Consider the following 19581-nt stretch of genomic DNA (forward strand, 5'->3'; position numbering starts at 1 on the left):
GCACCTCTTATATATCTAAAATTTAAACAAAGTTTGATTCCACTCCGCTCTTTCAAACATGGTTGTTCCTAAGAGCGGAGATGTAATAAGAAACTTCGCTTAAGCGTTGCATCATGTGTACGTGTCATACATGACACGTACACATGATGCAACGGAGCAACAATCGGAATGGCTTACTGCACACGGTTTTTTCATTGAGATTTGAATTGTTCATTTCGAGACGCAGAAAAACATTTTTAATAAATGATTGCGTGTAATAGTGCTGAAATTAGAATACAAATATATTTACTTGTTCATACAATTTTTAAAAGTAATTAAAAAACTCAAATATTTGTACGCATATATTGCAGCAGGCCAGGACGACGAGCACTACAAGTGTTTGAACAAGACAACATTTTTTTATAGCCTCAGGCGAACTTGCCCAAAATTGAACCTATTTTGTTCAGGTCCCCTTTTTACTGTAAACATTATGAGAAAACAGTCAATCTGGTTTCCTACATCTTTTTTTAGCAGGCCCTTCTGCTTTTTTTTATTAACGGTTTGTGTTATGCTTGATGTTTTTTGTTGTAGGGTTCAAAAACGCTCTTCCCTATAACTGAGAACTGCCAACCTCGCAAACATGACATGGATTTGACATGGCAATTCGAACACTAGCTGCTTTCAAGCCGAGCTGAATCTAATCTAAATGTAACAAATAAAGTATTGAGAAAAAAATCACAAATATTCTTCTCTTTGATCCCGAGAAGTTCTATCTGACGGAATGTTTCATACTCGTATATTGCCACCCGGATGCTTCATACCGTAAATATGAATATAGGAACTGTGCAGACTTCCCCCTACCGTGCCTCAGCCTTCCTTTCATCTTTCTAGATTGCGGAATGGGAAATATTCGCATCACGAATCTTATTTGTTAGTTGAAATCAAATGCTGATTATTACGCTGTCGTTTATAACTTCTTATACTCCTGAAAGTTTGGCAATATCCCATTTTAGCGTGATAAAATAGGCAGTAGAAAATTTGCTTTTGGAAAATACAACGCGCTCAGTAATGTTGGTGCTGGGAGCTCAGTATACGGATGCGAAGATGGCGGTGACAAAACTCATATGATGCTATGATTACCGCATCGGACGCAAGGAACATTTTGTTACAATTAATATATATCCTATGTTTACTTCGTTTTTGTGCGACGCCAACGTCTGCAGAACCCTGTAGTTATGTAGAAAGAGGTATATTAAACTAAAAAAAAAGCTTTGTAAGTGTTGGCACAACACTACGGTATAACAGCTCGCCATTAAAGTGTCATTCACCACGTACTCAGAACATAGCACTACGAACGCTGTCTGTCTTTTGACTCCTGGGGTTTTGCGTGCGCACCAACTTTGCCGAAAACTACGGTTGGGTCATTATGTGAGTTTTATGAAAATAGGGGGCTTGCCATGTTAGACATCACACTGTCTTCGAATGATCTTCCCCCACCGGTATTCACAACAAAGCTAGTTTGTAAATCCGCTTATTCTGACTTGAGAATAGCAGTAAAACAAAAATTCCTTATAGACGAACAAAAGCGCCTTGGTCGTATACCTTCTTGTTCTTGTCCGTGTCCTTGCGCTGTTTTAATTTTTAATCATGAAATATCAACTAGCCCAAACTTCCACGTTAGTCAAAAATTTACCATGAAAAAAAAAGGGGGATGCATCGTGACCGTATCAGACTCAGAAAACTATCTTACAACACATTAAGGACGGCTATCTAGTCTTCTACATTACACGCTTGATGTTCCATGTGCCAAGTGCGAACTTAGTGCCATTGATTGGCCGGCCTTCCAATGTATTTTATTGACACTCAATTTTGTATAACAAGTTTTAGCGCCTGTCTCATGCGAACATCCTATATATGATGAATTCTACATAAGCCTAGCTGAGAGTGAAAGCAAAGAACAACTCCAACTTTCTTGGACATCAATGCCTCGGCGCATGTACTAAACTGAGAATTTCAATTTAAGAACAAGAAACATCACAATATTGCCAGGGAATATTTAGATAAGATATGAATAAGCGGTAATTAAACATTTGGACGGGTATAGATTTTCTTCCACGGACCTACATTTTTTTTTCGCATTGAATTTTATGGTTACATTTACAAAATTGTTTCCTCATGCTTTTTTTTCGGATAAAAATCGTATGCTTCCGAGGACTGTAATTGCCTGGGTATCATAAAACGCGAATCAATTAGAATGTTTCTATTTGCTTGGCAACCTTTTATTCCATAAAATGTCACAGAAAGGTAGCCACGCATGGGAAGAAACCAGAATTTAGCTTGCGTGACCGCGAACGCTTTCAATCAGTTTCAGTCAGCCAATTTGCAAACAAGTGTAATACAACATTATCTATTGAATCATAGTCAACGGCTGTAAAAAAGAACTTGCCTCTTTTTCTGTTCTAAATGAGGGCACGAAAATGATACCGGCGGCTGCAAGGCTAGACTCCAGTTATAGGCGCCAGACTACCGGTGCCAAAGTTACTTTACAATATTGTTCAAAATCGTAACTGAAATGGCAAGTCGTTTAAACGGGAAAAATGCTAAAAAGTAACCGCCTTAGCTGCCACTATGACAGATCGAGTAAACCATACCTAAAAAAACTGAAAAAAAAAAATTCCCAGTGTTGTATTGTTTTTATGCTTTGTTATAGCGCTGCTTTTGATGTTTGCTGGGTGTCTTTTTTATGTGTATCTATAGTTCACTCCTGTGTGAACTCAAATGTGTGCAGCACGTTGGTAAAAAAAAAAAAAATAGTGCTAACAAGGCTAGTCGAAGCGGAAAAAGGCTACTCGGGCTTCGTAAATCTCCCGGAAGGGGCACTGTCAGTTTAGGGACACGCGTACAAGACCATGCGCGCCGCGGGGTGGGTGGGGGCCTTCTTAGTAAACTGGCGCGCGAATACGGACGGTTCCTCGAGCGACTCCCATCGGCTTCCTACTACCCCAGACGTGTTGCGCCATCTCACGGCGTTTTTCAGAAATGCTGCCGAACCTTCGCCAACCTTGTTCCATGACGAGGCGGCGTTACTCAGACACACCTTTCTTCTTCCTCCGCGGTCTGCAGTACCGACAATTAAATAAAAAAAGTAAAAAGGCAGGGGCAGGCCGTACTCACAGTGCACCCTGAGTGGCACTCTGTCGCTCTCGCCCTCCCCCTCGACGTTGGCGGCGACGCACTGGTAGTGGCCCCTGCTCTCCTTGCGCACCTTCTGCAGCACGAGCGACTGGTTGCTCACGATGACGCCCTGCTTGATGTTGCTGTACAGCGGCTTGCCCTCGAACTTCCAGCCCACGTCGCTGACCATCGGGTTCGCCTGGATGTTGCACTCGAAGTACACGTCGGAGCCCTCCCGGATCGCCTTGTGCTTCATGTTGGCGCCCAGGGAGAGGCTCAGCCGCGGAACGTCTGCACGGAGCCCCCAAAAACACGAAAGGAAAAAGTCAACGACAAGTTACATCAATTGATAATGTCAGAAACAAACACTGGAATGTGGATAGACGATTCTTAAAACCCCTACCGAGCAAAACTGTTCATTTCTGGAACGCGAAGTGTGCGATTGCTTTTGAGTCCTTGCCGAACGCTCAAGAAATACTCGTGTCCAATGCGGAGCGCAAGTTCGTCTGCTTCTTTTTCAGGCGTTGTCGTGACGTCAGAGAGACGCCGAGCTCTGATTGGCTCTGATTGAAGGATAGTGGGTAGGCCTTGGGGTCTACCCACTGTCCTTCAATCAGAGCCAATCAAAGCTCGCCGTCGTTCTGACGTCACCGCAGCTCCTCCAAAAGAAGCTGACGACTTACTCTTCGCGTACGTCTTTGGAGTGTGTGCCTAAATAATGACCAATTCGGATAATTGGCGCGGCAGCTGCTAGACAGAGCGCGCGATTAAAAGAACGGATTTTTTCGAAGGAACATGAATATTCTGGATGGGGTGCTTGGATCCAACGAATAAAACTCTCTCCTGGGATTCAGACAAAAAAAAGAAAAGCAAACGAGGAAATAAAAGGGATATCGGGTTTTGTGTTAGGATGACCAATTAAAGATCTAATATTGTTTTTTTTTCACATTCGTGATGATTAGGTTCCAAAACTGCGGCAGGCATGCTGCGACAATATTAGCGCGCTTCTTTTAGTTTTTGATTTGCTCTTAGGTTTTCTTCAACAACTTGTACGTTAATCTGATTGGCTGCGGAGCAATAATGAGATTCCCGGGACTCACCATGCCCTGCAATTTTTTTTTTAAGCTGTCAATGGCTCACGAACGTTAGCGACCGTATTTTGGTTAGCGCAAGCGAATAGTCGCGTGCGAAAATAAATTATATTTGCTTATTTGCTTCTAACTACAAAGTACGTGCATATTATCACCATTTTTTTTTCGAGAGCACACTTTTGTATCACTATGTACCCCCCAATTGAATCCCTCAACCTATCCTAGACATTATTCTCCTCTTTTCATTTCGCGCTGTGGTTTCATGTCGCGCTGGTAGGAAATTATTGAGCTTTTTGCCAATCCGTAAAATATTTATGTCTATTCATGTTTAAACTGGGCAGGTACCAGATGTTTTGTTTCTATTTACGTCCCACAGGGTACAACAGCGACAAACGGGGCATAGTTTTTGTAACGCCCATGTCAAGCGTTCCATCCATGAAATTAGAGATTGGAAATGGCGACTGTCGAGCGAAATACGACTTTTTCAAGCTTCCTCGTTTATTATTTATTTATTTGGGAGGTGAAAGGACACGATTTAAGGACTCTTATTTGCAAGCACGTTGCGTAATTTCCTCAGCACTTCTGTACCGATGGTACTTCGATCCTCGACTTTGCGTCAGAACTAAATGTTCAGGCTTTGAACTTTCAACAGACGTGCAATAAAACTGCTTCATTAGAAGTAATTTGGAACGAGTGGTGCTACGTGGAAAATCAAGATTGCAACTGAAAGACTCGCAATTAATGAGAATGCCGAAAATAGAAAGTTTCATTTGTTGCGATGAATTTGCAAGAACGGATGCGTCATCATTTACGCCATGTCTCACCAGCCCGTTTTTTCTCTGTTTGTGTGGGGGATGCTCTTACGGTTGACGACGTTTGACTTCTCGTCGTTGCGACAGCGTCGCCGAGCAACTCTTTCGTATAAGTAAAAGCACCAACGATTGCACAAATCGACTTTTGAAGCAATCTTTGCAGAAATAAATCTGTAGTATGGGCTAAGCAAGAAAGTTTAGTTAGCCCCTGCTGTAGCATTGTTACGGCCTTTAAGGGCCATTTCCTTATACAGAACTCCTGCGTTTAGATTAGATCGTATTCCTATATGTTTAGTGTAAGTTTGTAAAAGTAACTAGGCAAAATCAAAAGAAGTGGAACGTTGAGTAAACAATTTTATATTGATGGCTAAGAAAACACACACATATTTACGAGGCCACAATAAAGACAGAGACGCACAAACTGCAGGTACACGATACGTGTGGTAATGGACCTTTTCCGAAAAAAGTTCTGCGCACGCGCGAGCGCCCGATGCCAAGCGGCGGAAGTCGGAACGAAAAATCTAGGAAATTCGGAATGAGCTTGTGGATAAGCGAGCAGAACAGGTAATTGCAGCATATATATAATTGGGTTACACGAAAAAAGAAAGTGGACGGAAGGAAAAACACAACGATTGGGTGGACGCCACGGATGCCCGTCTTTGGGCACGCGCCGCAGCTCGGAGAGCGAAGAAACTGGCAGCGTAGCTCCCGGTATCGATTGGTAGCGCAGGTAGGTCACTTCCTTGATTTTTAGTTCGTGCAGCCACCGCCTGGTGCCGTCGGTATGTGGAAAAGGTCCATTACCACACCTACCGCGTGTCTGTAGTTTGTGCCTCTCTTGTGTCCCCGTCTTCGACACTTCTTTAACAATGAGCAGAAGATATGACTATACAGGTGGCATCGACCAACATAGGGGGGTAGCGGTGTGTTCCATCCATGTAATAGCCGGAAGAAATCAGGCCGGTTAGGAGTCTCCCAGGCGTGTACATGTCTCAGCCTGGCAATAAGAGGAACGCTAGGACTAAAGAGAAGAGGATAGGAAAATGAATGAAGGCGTTAGCTTGATTTTACGTGACACCAGTTTTGAATATACTGTATGAAACTGTTGTCTCTGAGAAAGCTAAGAAAAAAGTCATGAACACCCGTCGCACTATGCATGAAGGGTCCGAGTGCATCGTTAGATCCTCTAAATTATATCACGGAAAACACCCTTGTCACATTGTGCTCATGCACTGTGTTGGGGGTACACGAAGAAGCGAGTGGGGCAGCAAGAGGTGTTCTTGAATAGTTTCTGGTGTTGTTCAAAGTTCACGGTTTGGTACTTTCACCTTTTCTGATTGCTGAACAATGGCACGTGTTTGAAAGCAGCTTGCTCGAACAAGGCTCTACTCGAGAGCTTAACTACTGGCGGGGGTACGTTGGCACGAGGTCGTCTTACGGCTAAGTCCATGTTTGACGACTGCTCTGTATGTGTTGGGAGGCGTCGCTCTCTACTTCAAGACTTAAAATATTATTGGGAGCGGAAAGCCACTACAACATAGGCGAAAAGAGTCCGGACACATACGGCTACGAAAATATAGCTCTTACAATGGCTGTTTCTTGGGGGCAGAAAATGAAACGTTAAAAGATGCTCGAGACTGTGGCTTCCTATGGCCCTGGAACAAGCGGCAGACCTGACTGAGCACGCGCCGCACATCCCTTGCTTAACTTTCGTAAAAAAAAAAAAAGAGTACATACGTCATACGTATTCAATGAAAATATTAATCGCGAGTATTTGTTTTATTTTATACTCACACCTCTCGGGTTCTCGTCAAGAGCTTCTGTAGCTTCATCACCAGCTTATAAATACCGCCGTTGAGGAGCCCTTGAGCGTAGCGCGCTGGTAATTATAGAGTGAAAAATAGCTAATCGTAAGAATAAACACGGTCTTGGGTCGCCATTTGGTACAGCAAATATGCGAGAGAAAAACCGGCTCCGATTGCAAAAGCTAATGTTGAGCGCAAGTTCGTCTGCCTCTTTTGCAGGGGTTGTGGTGACGTCAGAATGCCGAGCTCTGATTGGTTCTGAATGAAAATGATCGGTAGACGACCAGGCAGCTTGCTCTGAGGTCTACAGACTATCCTTCAATGAGAGCCAATCAAAGCTCGGCCTTCTGACGTCACCAGAACCCCTGCAAACGAAGCAGGCGAACTTGCGCTCCACATATTTAGGTAGCTTCGCGAGCGCGAGTTCCCGTGCTAAACCATGCCAGTTAAAAAAACAAATAAATTTAGCAATTAAGTTGAACACTTTACCGCGCACCGCGCAATAGGTTCCTTTTTTTGATACCGAGGCAAAGCAGAGAAAGCTAGGGAGAGACAAAAAAACGATCAGTAAGAACCAGTCTCAGTGTCTCTCGAGCTGTCACTGACAATTGCGTCGGGCATGTTCCCTTGCGAAGACTGGAGGCCAGCTGGCGAATTGGACGGCCAAGTGCGAGTTGCTTGATCGAAGCGTTCCTCGCCCCGGGGCTGTGCATGGGCAGCGACGCTCATTAAACACTACCTTTTCCTTATCTATCGTAGTCTCTATAAGAGCTGCGTTGAAGTAACGAAATTAGGGTCGAGCCCCAGGGAGACCTCCTCGACGCAGCGGGTAAGGGGCGACAGGCGCAACACCAAAAAAAGAGACGAGAAGAAGGCGAGAGCAAAGCCGGTGCCTATATCAATAGCTATATCAAGTCAATTGCGATTTTCGGGGCGAGCCGGATCACGCCCCCTCAAGACACAATCGATATCTTCACCGGCCGTTCCTGAGTCTAGAGTCTGTGGGCTGCAGGTGCAAGGATAAATGGGGTCCCTACAACCCCTATCTTGTTATGAGGATCGCGGGCTACATTTCATGACCCGCTGTAGGTGTTTTTTCTGGGTTTTTTTTTTGTACCGTGCCCCTTTGCCGCTTCGACTGACGACAGAGTGCTATAGAGAGATATGCACTTAGTAAAACCTATCAAAAAGTGCAAAAAAGACAAGGACAAGATACAGGACAGGCGCTAACTTTCAACTAGTTTTATTCAGGAAAAGTAAACATATATATACTCTATTTTATAAGTTTTACTAAGATGAACCAACTGGCCCAACAATGTACCCTACTAAAAGATACGCACTTCATAATGTTGTGCATAAACTTACCTGACATTTGTATTACCGGCACAGATGCTCTTATAGTCCTTTTGAAATCGTACTCTTTGGTTTTGACATTACTTGTACCGAAAAAAAAGGTTATCAATGAAGAAACAAGTGTGTTCAGGGAGGTGGTTAAATGCCTTATCTTCCGTACGTGGTTTTTGTGTAAGCTTCTTTACGTCTAGTCATATATGTCGAAGCATCAGTGTCACCGTCATTCCACTCGTCTTTTTGGTATATGAATATTGTGTATTCGATTATAGTTTTTGTGCTTCGAACAGCATGCAGTCAAACAACGCTGAAGATTGAAAATTGGCTTGAAAATATGTGCCCTAGGTTGCATACAAATGCAATCATAGTATCTGAATGCAGCTTGTAGAACAATGAATAAGATGTGGCATTTATGAAACATGAGCAGGTGCTAGATACTTGCCACAGCCAGAAGGCTCTCAGGCCGAATTCCGAAGAGACAAGCTTTTAGAGACCCCCCCCCCCCCTCCCCCCCACACACACACAGACATTTTTTGTATATTATTATTATTAGTTGACCACCTCCTGCGATAATTGTGCTAGTGAGGACATAAAAAAGTAGAACGATTTCTAAATGTATCATTTATAGATGTTCTAACAACAATCTACTCACCTTTTATTGAGTATGAACATGTTTGTTTCGTTGTTCGCCATTTCCCACACCCTTGAGTGCTTCGCGCTCTTTAGTGTTCCGCGTGCAACGACTGCGCCTTTAGAGCTGCCAACAGCGTACCTTATCAACCCATTCACTCGAGTAGGAAGACTTTTCATTATTGAGACGACGAAATCCTGTTTTCAAGAAAAGCCTATAGTCGGTGACAGGTCAAGAACGAAGTGGAAGCTCCTCCCACCTCTTTCCATTTTAGCAGAGCGAACGGTGGAGTGGAGGCGACCTCCTCTCCACCGTTCGCTCCGCTGAAGTGGAAAGAGCTGAGAGGACAGGAGCTTCCACTTCGTTCTTGACCTGTCACCGACTATAGGCAGTACGTCGCGGTTGGCTTCACATACTCCTAATTGCCGGAAGGTACTCATTATTGGAAACGTGAGCAAGGCCCATAAACATGCCACACCTAAACATTCGTAACGATAAAAATACAAATGCAAATACGGTATCCCATTTGGTGCCAGTAAGCACTAGAGTAATTAAGCGAAGTACATTAACGCGAGCTCTGTTTGTTATGAGTTCCGGCTTGAATTAATTTATGCCAGCGGAAAGTCACACAGAAAGATAAACACAAAAAAAAAACACCTACGCAATACCAGCAATACGTTGACACAGCAGTGACCATTTCTTTTTTGTATGAGGGGTTAATGAGCTATTGTTCGCACGACGCGGCTCACGGATGGTTTCTGAATATTCATTAGGGGTCGTTCTCCGGAGCTGAGCAAACCAAAAGTGCGCGGTAATACCCTTCCTTTGGTACCTGCCCTACCTGGCTTGATGGATTAGGCTGGAGTTTTGCGAACCCCAAAGTAAAAATACAATGCCCCTGATTATAAAATAAATACCCTCGGAGTTGAGCAAAAGAGCTCGAGTATGTACCGTCACATCGCCAGAAGCGTGACATTTTTCGTTAATTACTTCACGATTTTTCCAGCGAGCTGTAGGTAAATAGTGGGCGGTGTCTTTATAAAAAGTAAACACTTCCTTACTTTTTTTTAAAATTTATGTACCTGTTTTTTACAAATCAGGGTGCACAAAAATGGCTAACGACAAAATGGCGCGGGCACCTGAAGGTGGCGGCTCTTCGTGTTAGCGCAGAACCCGACAACCTTCGGCCTCCCGAAGTGCATGAAACCGTCTCAGCGCCAAAACGAAAAGAAAACTTCTGAACTTGCAGAAAGATTATAACAGAATAAAAATTTGCTTTTATTTATGAAGAAAACACACCAAAATATGACACAGGAAAGTGACCCTAGGCAGCACTTTCTGGCGTCATTCTTTATGGGCTTGTGTTTTTGCGGAATTTCTGTTTCTAAGTTATGTGTTAACTAGCCCATCTATCAATTTTATTGTTGCATGCCACAAATGCTACAGAACGAGCGAAAATATAAAGCATCGCCCCTCGTAGATTCAGCTAGACTATAGTCACCAACAATAGTAACGAAGAGTTCCGTCATCGATTACCTCATTATGACCTGGCAGCTTAAGAGATCGTCATATTACCGGATGTATAGAACGAGAAACCTATCCTGAAATGGCAAAGGCCATCATAGTTAGCCACACGATGCAACTCTAAAGATGTCTAACACTTGGGGTACGCGCTATATGCGAGCCAGCAATCGGGTGATGAACAACGTTTATTGTGGAAAGGAACAAGTTATGTTGGCTAGAACAGGTGTGATATAACACGCGAGGCGTTACAGGATTAGTAGTTGATAACACGAAGTTAAGATGACACTGCTTGTGCCCTGTTCGTAGTTCGTCAAGAAGCAGTTAGTCTCTAGGATAAGTCGTTGATATACAAGTGAGGACTAACATGGAATATGTGTCTGGGTGTTTCCTTTCAACACGAAGACAGGTGCATGAAAATACCTAGAGTTTAAACATTGGATATTTGTATCGGAATGGCACCTTTTATTATTTAAAGGGGCACTTAGGTGGAATACGAGATCGTCTTTTCATGGCGCGAACTCAATCTGCGCACCCTAAAAATCCTATAAAACAAAAAATTACAATTATAAACAAGATGAATGAAAACCTGAGACTGTGGTTTGACAAACGGAAAAATCGTGAAGTAGAAAATACAAGTTGTCTCAAACTCAGCTGAGTTTGAGACGTTGTCTGTCCCTTTTTCTTTCTACTTCACGATTTTCCGTTTTCCCAACCACAGACGCAGGTTTTCAATCATCATGTATAACTTACGCCAGCTCGCCTGCACTTTAACCGTTTTTACAATTATATGTAGCCTTTTTTGCCCTTAGTAGCGCCGACCGCACATCGGGTCACTCCTTTTTTTTTTTTTGATGTCCTAGAAAAAGTGGCGTGTCGCGGTATTCGCTCGGGTTTTTAAGGGCGAGAAAGGCCACGCATGATTGTAATTTTAGATTTTATAGGATGCTTAGGGTGCGTAGATTGAGTTCGAGCCATGAAAAGACGACCTTAAAGCACACATTAGTGTCCCTTTCAAGTACTTTGGAGGATTTTGCTCCAAGTGACGAGGATCCGCTTGACTGGTTTCTAAGATAAAAAGGTTTCAAGATAACTTTCATTGTTTACATGAAAAAGCTTTTATGAGACTTCACTGGTCAAAAAAGCCTCTGCTCATATTATTATTCTTGAAATTATTGAAACGTGTCATAGTCGACATATGATGGCATGCCTCCGAGGCGTGTATTCCAAAAGCAGGCAAGTAAATTAGATGTTAGACTTTACGCTGCCTGAGGTTCGTCTTCCAGAAAATGGTGACACTAGTTTAGGTTCTAGAATAGAAACCTAGCCAGTGCACTGTGAGTGCTAGCCTGGGGTCTTTAAAGCGCATCACGCAGTAATGATACACGACTCTACGCCGTGGCAATGCCAATCCAGACTCATAAAGGAAAGGGGGGGGGGGGGGGGAGATTGAACCAACACAAAATTTTGGGGTTCCATCCTGGCTCTCAGGATTCTAATTTTATATCATCATCATCAATTATTTTCCTTGAGGGCCCGTGGGGCATTATACAAGGGGGTGGCAATAGAACAAAAACAAATAGAACAGTAAACACAATTATAACACTGCAAGCTAGCTAGGTAGGTTAGATAAAGAGAGGGTAATGGCTTCAACAAATTTAGCAGTATCATTAATAGAAACGATGTTATGAGGTAGTGAATTCCAATCCTCGATGGCCAATGGTAGTGTGGAAGTCTGGTGAGAAACAGTTGATGATCGAATTGGACGTAATTTACATAGGTGATCTAGACGCTGGAAAATACGATGGGGAGGTGATAGCAGTGATTCCTTGAGGTGGCTATTGTGATAAAAAATTTGATGGAGGAGAGAAAGGCGTGATACTCGGCGGCGAAGGGAAAGTGAATGAAGGTTAGCTGATTGGCGTAATCCTGATATGCTGGTAAATGGTGAGTAGTTGTTATAAATAAAACGAAGGGCTCTGTTTTGGACGGATTCTAGATTATTTGCAAGGTAGGACTGCCATGGGGACCATATAGATGAGGCGTATTCTAATTTCGATCTTATAAGAGTAGTATACGCTAGTCGTTTTACGGAGGGTGTAGCAAGTTTAAGGTTACGGCGCAATTATCCGAGAGAACGGTTAGTATCAGAAATAACAGAAGTTTACTTGAGTAGTTCATGATAGGTTAGAGGTGAGATGAACACCCAGGTACTTATAAGATGAGCATGCTATTACTTGAGTGTTAGAGAGGTAATACGAAAATGGTGTGGCACGCGAACTGCGGGAAATTGATAGGGATCTACATTTATTGAAGTTTAATGTCATCTGCCATTTTTCACACCAATGGATTACAGACTCTAGGTCTTCCTGGAGAGCATGATGATCATGGTATGAAAGAATGGGTCGGTAAATGACACAATCGTCGGCGAACAGGCGCACAGGAAAAGCGATACTAAGGTGGAGATCATTAATATAGATTAGGAACAGAAGGGGGCCCAGTGCGGTTCCCTGGGGGACACCTGACGTTATGGTAGAGGTGGGAGATTTTACGTTGTTAACGGAGGAATATTGCTTACGGTTAATTAGAAATTCAGAAATCCACTTAACAACAGAGGGATGAATATTAATATCGTTAAGCTTTGTTAAAAGACGTTGGTGGGGTACTTTATCGAATGCTTTGGCGAAGTCAATGAAAATGGCGTCGGTCTGAATATTCGAATCAAAGCTTGAGTAAATATCAGTAAGGAAGGCGGTTAGCTGGGTTTCACAAGAGTAAGACTTACGAAATCCGTGCTGATGACTCAATTATCATATCACAAAACGCCTTATACGAGTAGTCGATCTGCGACCATTTTCACGGCAACAAAGTGGCTCTCAATAAAAAGATATCCAGAGAGAAAACACTTGCGAACTTGAGAAGCACAAATAAACAGCTAGTGAAAAAAAAAATGTAATAATTGTTAGGAAGCTTTTTGACTAAGACGTGCACCCGTATTGCCTAAAATTATATAAATCAGACACCTACCAGGTATTTTATCTGCTTCATTTCTAAGGTGAGTCAGTATAATATCATACTGTCGAGCAGTTGCCGTTCAACTTTTAATCATCAAACGATATTTTGATTCTTTTTCGTAAAAAAGAATGGAAAAATAATGGAAAAGTAATTGAGATAATGAAACCATACATTTTGTGCCGGCTACTGTCAATAGAGACTATATTAGTTCGCAAACATCCCGTCGCTTGCTGCATACAAATGCGCATGCTTTGTTTATGTTTTTAATGCCGTTTTTGTCGATTTTAGAAAAGTTCAAGATAAACGATTTTTTTTAAAATTTATTTTGACGTTTAGATTTTGTACATCTCGACCGCGCCGGTGAAGTTTCAACGTTTTCTTGACATTTATAAAAATAAAAACAATTTTGTTTTACTATGGACTCTCGCCTGCATTACCAAGTACTCAACGCATATATATTGCAGGACATTGTGCCTTTGCTCTGTGCATAGTAGAAACAAAACCCCTAGAGTGCCATGATTTATTTTTAAGCCTGTAACAATAGAAAAACTACAATCGTCGTTCAGCCAAAACTATTTATCCTTATCGTCTGATGTTCCCGCACCTTATGTATTTGTTCCTATTATTTCTACTTAGTCGCGCCACAACGGTTGTCACGTCGCTTTACTTATTTTTTTTTCATACTACCGTAATATTCAAAACGTTATCCTAAGCAAACATTAGGCCCACTTACTTAAAAAGAACAGGAAAAAACAACCAAAACCTCTTTAACAAAGGTTGAATTACGTTGGTTTGGATTATTCGAGCGGAATACATAACATGTGACGTGATAGTGGCAGCGGATGGTTTCTGGATTTTGTAGAAAAGTAATGTAACATGAGTTTAGCAGATTTTTAAACAACTTCTCCACCTTAAAAATTATAATCGTGGGTCTTCACACCTAGCGCAGTTTTATGAACCTTCAATTACGCTGCTAAATCATCAAATCATCTAACGAAAATAAATAAGACTTCATCAGGAAACTAATTCGAGAAGATCAGATGTTGATACACACATTTTCGTTTCGTCGCTCGACGAAACCTCTGACATAACAAGGTACTACAGCCACTAATCGTGACGTCCCACCTTTTTCGGTTCCCCTCCTTATCAATATCGATCACCGCTCTTTCTGGACAGCCGAGATGTATGTCGGACAAACTGGCTCAACGATCGGCTGCGATGTCTCAAGGATCGGCTGCGAGAGAATCATAACAACACGAACAGGACTGTCTCTGACCATCTAGAGATTCACTGCCGAGATTGTGGTTGTGATCCTCAGTTCACGAGATGAACTGCATTGGCGCAGAGTGGCGACTCTCTAATTAGAGAAATTATTGAGGCAGAGAAGATCGCGCGACTAGATGACAAGTGTATCAGCGCCCCTTCGGTTTCTTCATCCGCCAAAGAATTACACTACTACTTAGTGAAGTAGTCAATGCAATGGGCGCAGATTTCCAGTGTGTACGTTCGTTCTCCTTGTACCATGGTCCTGCTTCTTACAATAAAAGTAGAAGAAACGTGAGTGATAAGTCGACGCGGTGTTTTTCTTTCTTTATGTCCTCTCCTTTTGTCTTTTTTTGTAAGGCGTTGTTGGCGCTAATGTGAACCCAAGATGCGATGAGCTGCGCGACGCGACCCACGCTTTGATAACAGGCGGGACCGAAGAGGGTGGAGGAAGGAGAGCCCCAAGAGACGACATGCTGGCCTTGATGCGTCGCGGCTCGTGTATCAATTGTTGCAATACGAAGATTTCCAGAGGCGTTTCATGTGTTTTGTTCTTCAAATCGCGAGCTGAAATTTTGTGGACACTCCCACGAGGAAGTCCTGGTACGAGGTTACTATATAAAACTAGCGAGCACCATTTTAGGCTGGAGAGGTCCTTTGGTGTTTTTTTTTTTTTTTTATCGGAGGTTAACTTATTCCCCTAGTCTACTCAGTTACCTATTTCTGGGAGAGGGAAGGGGGGGGGGGGGGTGGGAGGGAGAAGCTATTTCTCGGGATATTACTAAATTCAGTGTCTATATTTTACCGCTTCAAATTTTGATTTTGAATTATTTATAAGCTGCCTTTTTATGCCATCTGATTTCTTTTAAGTGTTAAAATTAGCCGAAGAGTTTATTCTGCTGAACACCACGAAAAAAAGTTAAAATACCGCTGAAAGCGATCCGTAGGTTATGCCGCTAAAGAAAAATAATAAAGGACGATCGCAATTCAGGTATATACCTGAATATATATATATAAATATATATATATATATATATATATATATATTATATATATATATATATTTCGTCGAGAATAAAGCTTTCAATATATACATATATATCGAAAGCTTTATTCTCGACGAAATGCTAGTAATAAAAAAAACACTAGTAGCAAAATGAATACAAATCAATTGGCTCCAGATAAATAGCTACAAACAAAAGTAAAACAAAGCAATGGCGCCATTTAGATTCTTATAATTTGCATACTTCTCAACTCTAGTGGGATGATTCACCTGGTAATCAATCAAAGTAATCTTGGATCGCCTTCCCTTTTAACCAGGCAGTGGTGAAGCCCTTTGATGAAAGTTTCGCTTGGCGTTTCTTACAATACCGGCAACCATGATTGTTGAAACGCGCAAGAGATATGTCACAAGCGAGTGCACCGTCGCCATTCGCTTCAAAGGGCCGCACATTTCAGTTTGTCGCCGCCATTTGCTTTTAAGGGCTACACGAGGCAAGAACCTCGTGCAGTGGCTCATCTGACCCTACTTGACAACACAAACAATTCAAAGAACTTCAAAGTACTCACACTGAATGTTAAGCGTCCAGCCGTCCTCGAGGCCAGAGTTTGAGAGCAGGGGGTTGTCGGCGTGGCAGGACAGGTACTTCCCGTGGTCGTCGATGCTGGGCGAGAACGTGATGCTGCTCGTCGTGTAGTTGTCGTTGACGGTCACGTTGTCGCGGACAAAGGACAGCTTCTTTTTGCCCAGCCACCACGTGATCTGCGGCGGAGGTCGGCCGCCGCTCGACTGGCACACGAGCTCCACCTTGCGGCCAGCGGACAGCGGGCGTTTCAGACTGATGATCCGTACATCCAACGGTCGCACTAAAAAAAATAAAAATGTATTTGTATATTTTTTTATCCTACTTCCAACCGTGAGGTTGAAGCAGTCGGTAGGTATGTTAAAGGCAAAGGAGACCGTCAAGGATTAAAGTGTAATCAAGAAAAGAAAACACATATAGGCCAGTACAGCATCTATCAATTGACGGTTGCAGTCGTCGCTAGTTTAAACAAAAAGTTCTTAACCGAATTCGCGATAAAGCGATGATGCACAATACATTTGTTGCGTTATGTTTTATATTAGCGCTGAGATGGTTCGGTGGCGCCTCTTATGGTTTCCGCTCGTGACGTCACGACCAGGAATTGCCGCCTCGTGATTGTCAGTATTTGCGTCTGCCTCGCCGTGATTAACAGCGGCGCGTTTGGCCGCGCACGTCGGTAATATTCACTGACATCTTAAGAAACGCAGGGTGTGGCTTATTCTATTCTGGCTTCTTGCTATGTGATTAGCTCTTCGGCGTTCTTATCGGTTATTGCTGCCACCTAATTGGCTGTTGAGCGAGAACAAGACGCTCGGGACCCCCTACGCACGGCCTTTCTCGAGTTCTCAGTGACTCCAGTTGCTTTATCACGGTCTGCGTGTGTAGGGTAGTTAGGGAACGTAAACATCTTAGACACAAATCTGTCTGGATGATGCTGAAGGGAAGTGACGCAAGACGAGGTGCAGACGCTGCCAGTTTTTGTGACGAACCTCTCCTCCAGGCAGCTCTCGCGTGCGAGATGGGGGCCACGGCTTCGACATGACCTCTACGTGGCCGTCTGTGCCAAAAAAATGGTCGCGGCTGTGGAGGGCAGTATTGCCCATCTAAACCCTATAGCGTTCGGGAAGGAAAACGATTCAAAGTGATCGGTATCGTTTCGAAACTTTCACCCCGGCAGCTACACAATCTATCGAGAGAGGTGTCAACTGCGTTTCGGAAAATTCCGCCAGGATACTGAGATCATGCTTCTGCCGGCAGACAAAGGAAACTCGACCTTCGTATTAGAGCAAAAGATGGACGAGCGCAAGCAACGAAATCTTATTAACAGTCCCGCTTATGAAAGGATAAAAAAGAAGAGCGGACGCAAGAAGTTCCGAAGACCTTTAACAAGATGCTGCAGAAAATATGACGCGTTGCCCAGAGTCAAAATACCTTTACCTGCGGCACATCTGCAGAAATGGCTCTGCGCCAGGCTTTTATGGGTTTCTCAAAACTCACAAGCCCCTGCGACCCAATGTCAACTTTAGAACATGGCCAATTTAAGTTCTGCTGAGTTAGCTGCCCCAGATATACTGGCTTCTCTCGTTGGAAACGCGTCGACCCGTCTGAAAAACACCGGCCACATCGTGGAGCGCGCCTCGCAAGTGGAACTTAGCGATTGTAACAGCATGGTGTTCTCCGACGTTGTGTTACATCTTACCGGCGTCCCTGTCCCACTGGCAGCGTATTCCGCTGAACTACCCTTCATATAGGTCAGCAGAATTTAAATGGGTACTTCCACATCTGTCACTACAGCCAACCTAACGATGGCAGCGATCGAACAGAAAGCGCTGCGGTCTTTCGACAACAACCCCAAAATGTTCACGCGCTACGTGAGTGATCGTTTCTGCGTCCTAGCGAAATTCTACGTTAACAATTTGCAGACACACCTCATCTCCATCGAGCCAACCATTCAATTCACCATGAAATGCGAGACAGATGGCAGCTTGCCGTTCCTTGGTCTGCTGGATAAAAGGCTAGAGGATGAACTGAAGATTACCATGCACAGGAAATCGACACACACACAGGGCGTTATCTACAGTTCGAATGGAGCCACCCAGCAAGCCACCCAGCGAGCCACCAGGCGTCTGTGGTCTTGGCACTCCCTTCCAGGACTACGACCATCTGCTCGTTGGAGACCGACAGGCAAAAAAAAAAAAACACAAATCATCGTTACTGACCTCAAGGAAGAAACGGATATTTAAGTAGCTTAATGAAACGCATCGCCCGCAGCCAAGGTCGATCCCGCTAAAATCAGGAGCTTCTCCCCATTGCGCGCATCAGCGTCCCCTACGCAAAGGGTACCAGCGAAGCGCGGGCGTGTGTACTGAGAAAAGAAGGTTTTGAAGTTGCTCACAAGCCAGTATCCACACTGGGACGATTCATGCCGCGATCAAAAGATCGGGTCCCAAAAGCAAAGGCACAGGGCGTGGTCTAACAGATTCCTTGCGCAGTGTGCTCCGTCACCAACATCGCCGAAACGAAGATCCTTTCGGAACGAATCCGCCGGCAAGAGAACGACGTGCAAAATTCGACAGCGAGCGCAACACCGTCGGCGAACACTGCGAGGTTCTCGACCTTCGGATCAACTTTGAGATGGCACGCGGGATCGACACCGAGCCTTAATTTCTGAAATGAGTTTTCCTGGAGTCGTGATAAACCCAACGTACTCCAGGAAATTTAAACAGTCCCTTGGTGCCTTGTCATCTGTGTACGCCTAATGTACACCCAGGGCCTATGCCACCTGGCAAAGACAAATAACAAACAACCGCCTTTCTTAAAAAGAACTGTTCTTGACAGATGAAGACGACGAGGGCTGCTGAAGCCCCGATGCTGCTTCCCCATGCAATCTAGTCACTCGTGATGAAGAAACCTATCAGGTTTCGAAGGGTTGAGACAATGTTTCGAGGCTTTGGCTGGAGTACTTTCATGTTACTACTGGAACATGTTACGAATATCAATACAGAAATAACCATGTAGCAAGTGAAAGATGATTTCGTCCCAGGCAATATTGTCTTGGTAGTTATGGGCAGAATGCTTTCATCAGACTTCTGTAAAGAGGGAGAACGTCCTTGGATCGGTAGCGGTTCAAATTAAATCGAAGAGCTTTACTTTGTATTCGTTCAATTTGATAAATGTTTTGTTGCGTGAATGGCTCCCGAAGTGGGCTTGTATTGATGTTGATGGCATGCAGGTTATATCAAAGAACGAAGTTTTGTGTTCCCCAGAGAAGGATTGACAATTCATTAAGATCAATATGTCACCGTAATTTTACGTCCAAGTCACACGTGCCTATACCGCAATATGGCATCCTCTTGT

General features: G+C 43.6%; 1 protein-coding gene across 3 annotated transcripts in view; it reads right to left on the reverse strand.

The window, feature by feature from the left end:
- Nucleotides 1-19581, reverse strand: part of LOC8031537 (hemicentin-1) — a 620814-nt gene that overhangs the window by 38448 nt on the left and 562785 nt on the right. For all 3 annotated transcript variants that reach the window (XM_042288501.1, XM_042288498.1, XM_042288500.1), the window contains 2 exons: nucleotides 16211-16507; nucleotides 3154-3444 (listed from right to left, as the gene is read on the reverse strand). In XM_042288501.1, coding sequence (XP_042144435.1) covers nucleotides 3154-3444; nucleotides 16211-16507 — 588 coding nt within the window. The remainder of the gene's footprint in view (nucleotides 1-3153; nucleotides 3445-16210; nucleotides 16508-19581) is intronic.

This window comes from Ixodes scapularis, unplaced genomic scaffold (genome assembly GCF_016920785.2).
Source record: "Ixodes scapularis isolate PalLabHiFi unplaced genomic scaffold, ASM1692078v2 PGA_scaffold0__279_contigs__length_252992795, whole genome shotgun sequence".
Taxonomy (NCBI): domain Eukaryota; kingdom Metazoa; phylum Arthropoda; class Arachnida; order Ixodida; family Ixodidae; genus Ixodes; species Ixodes scapularis.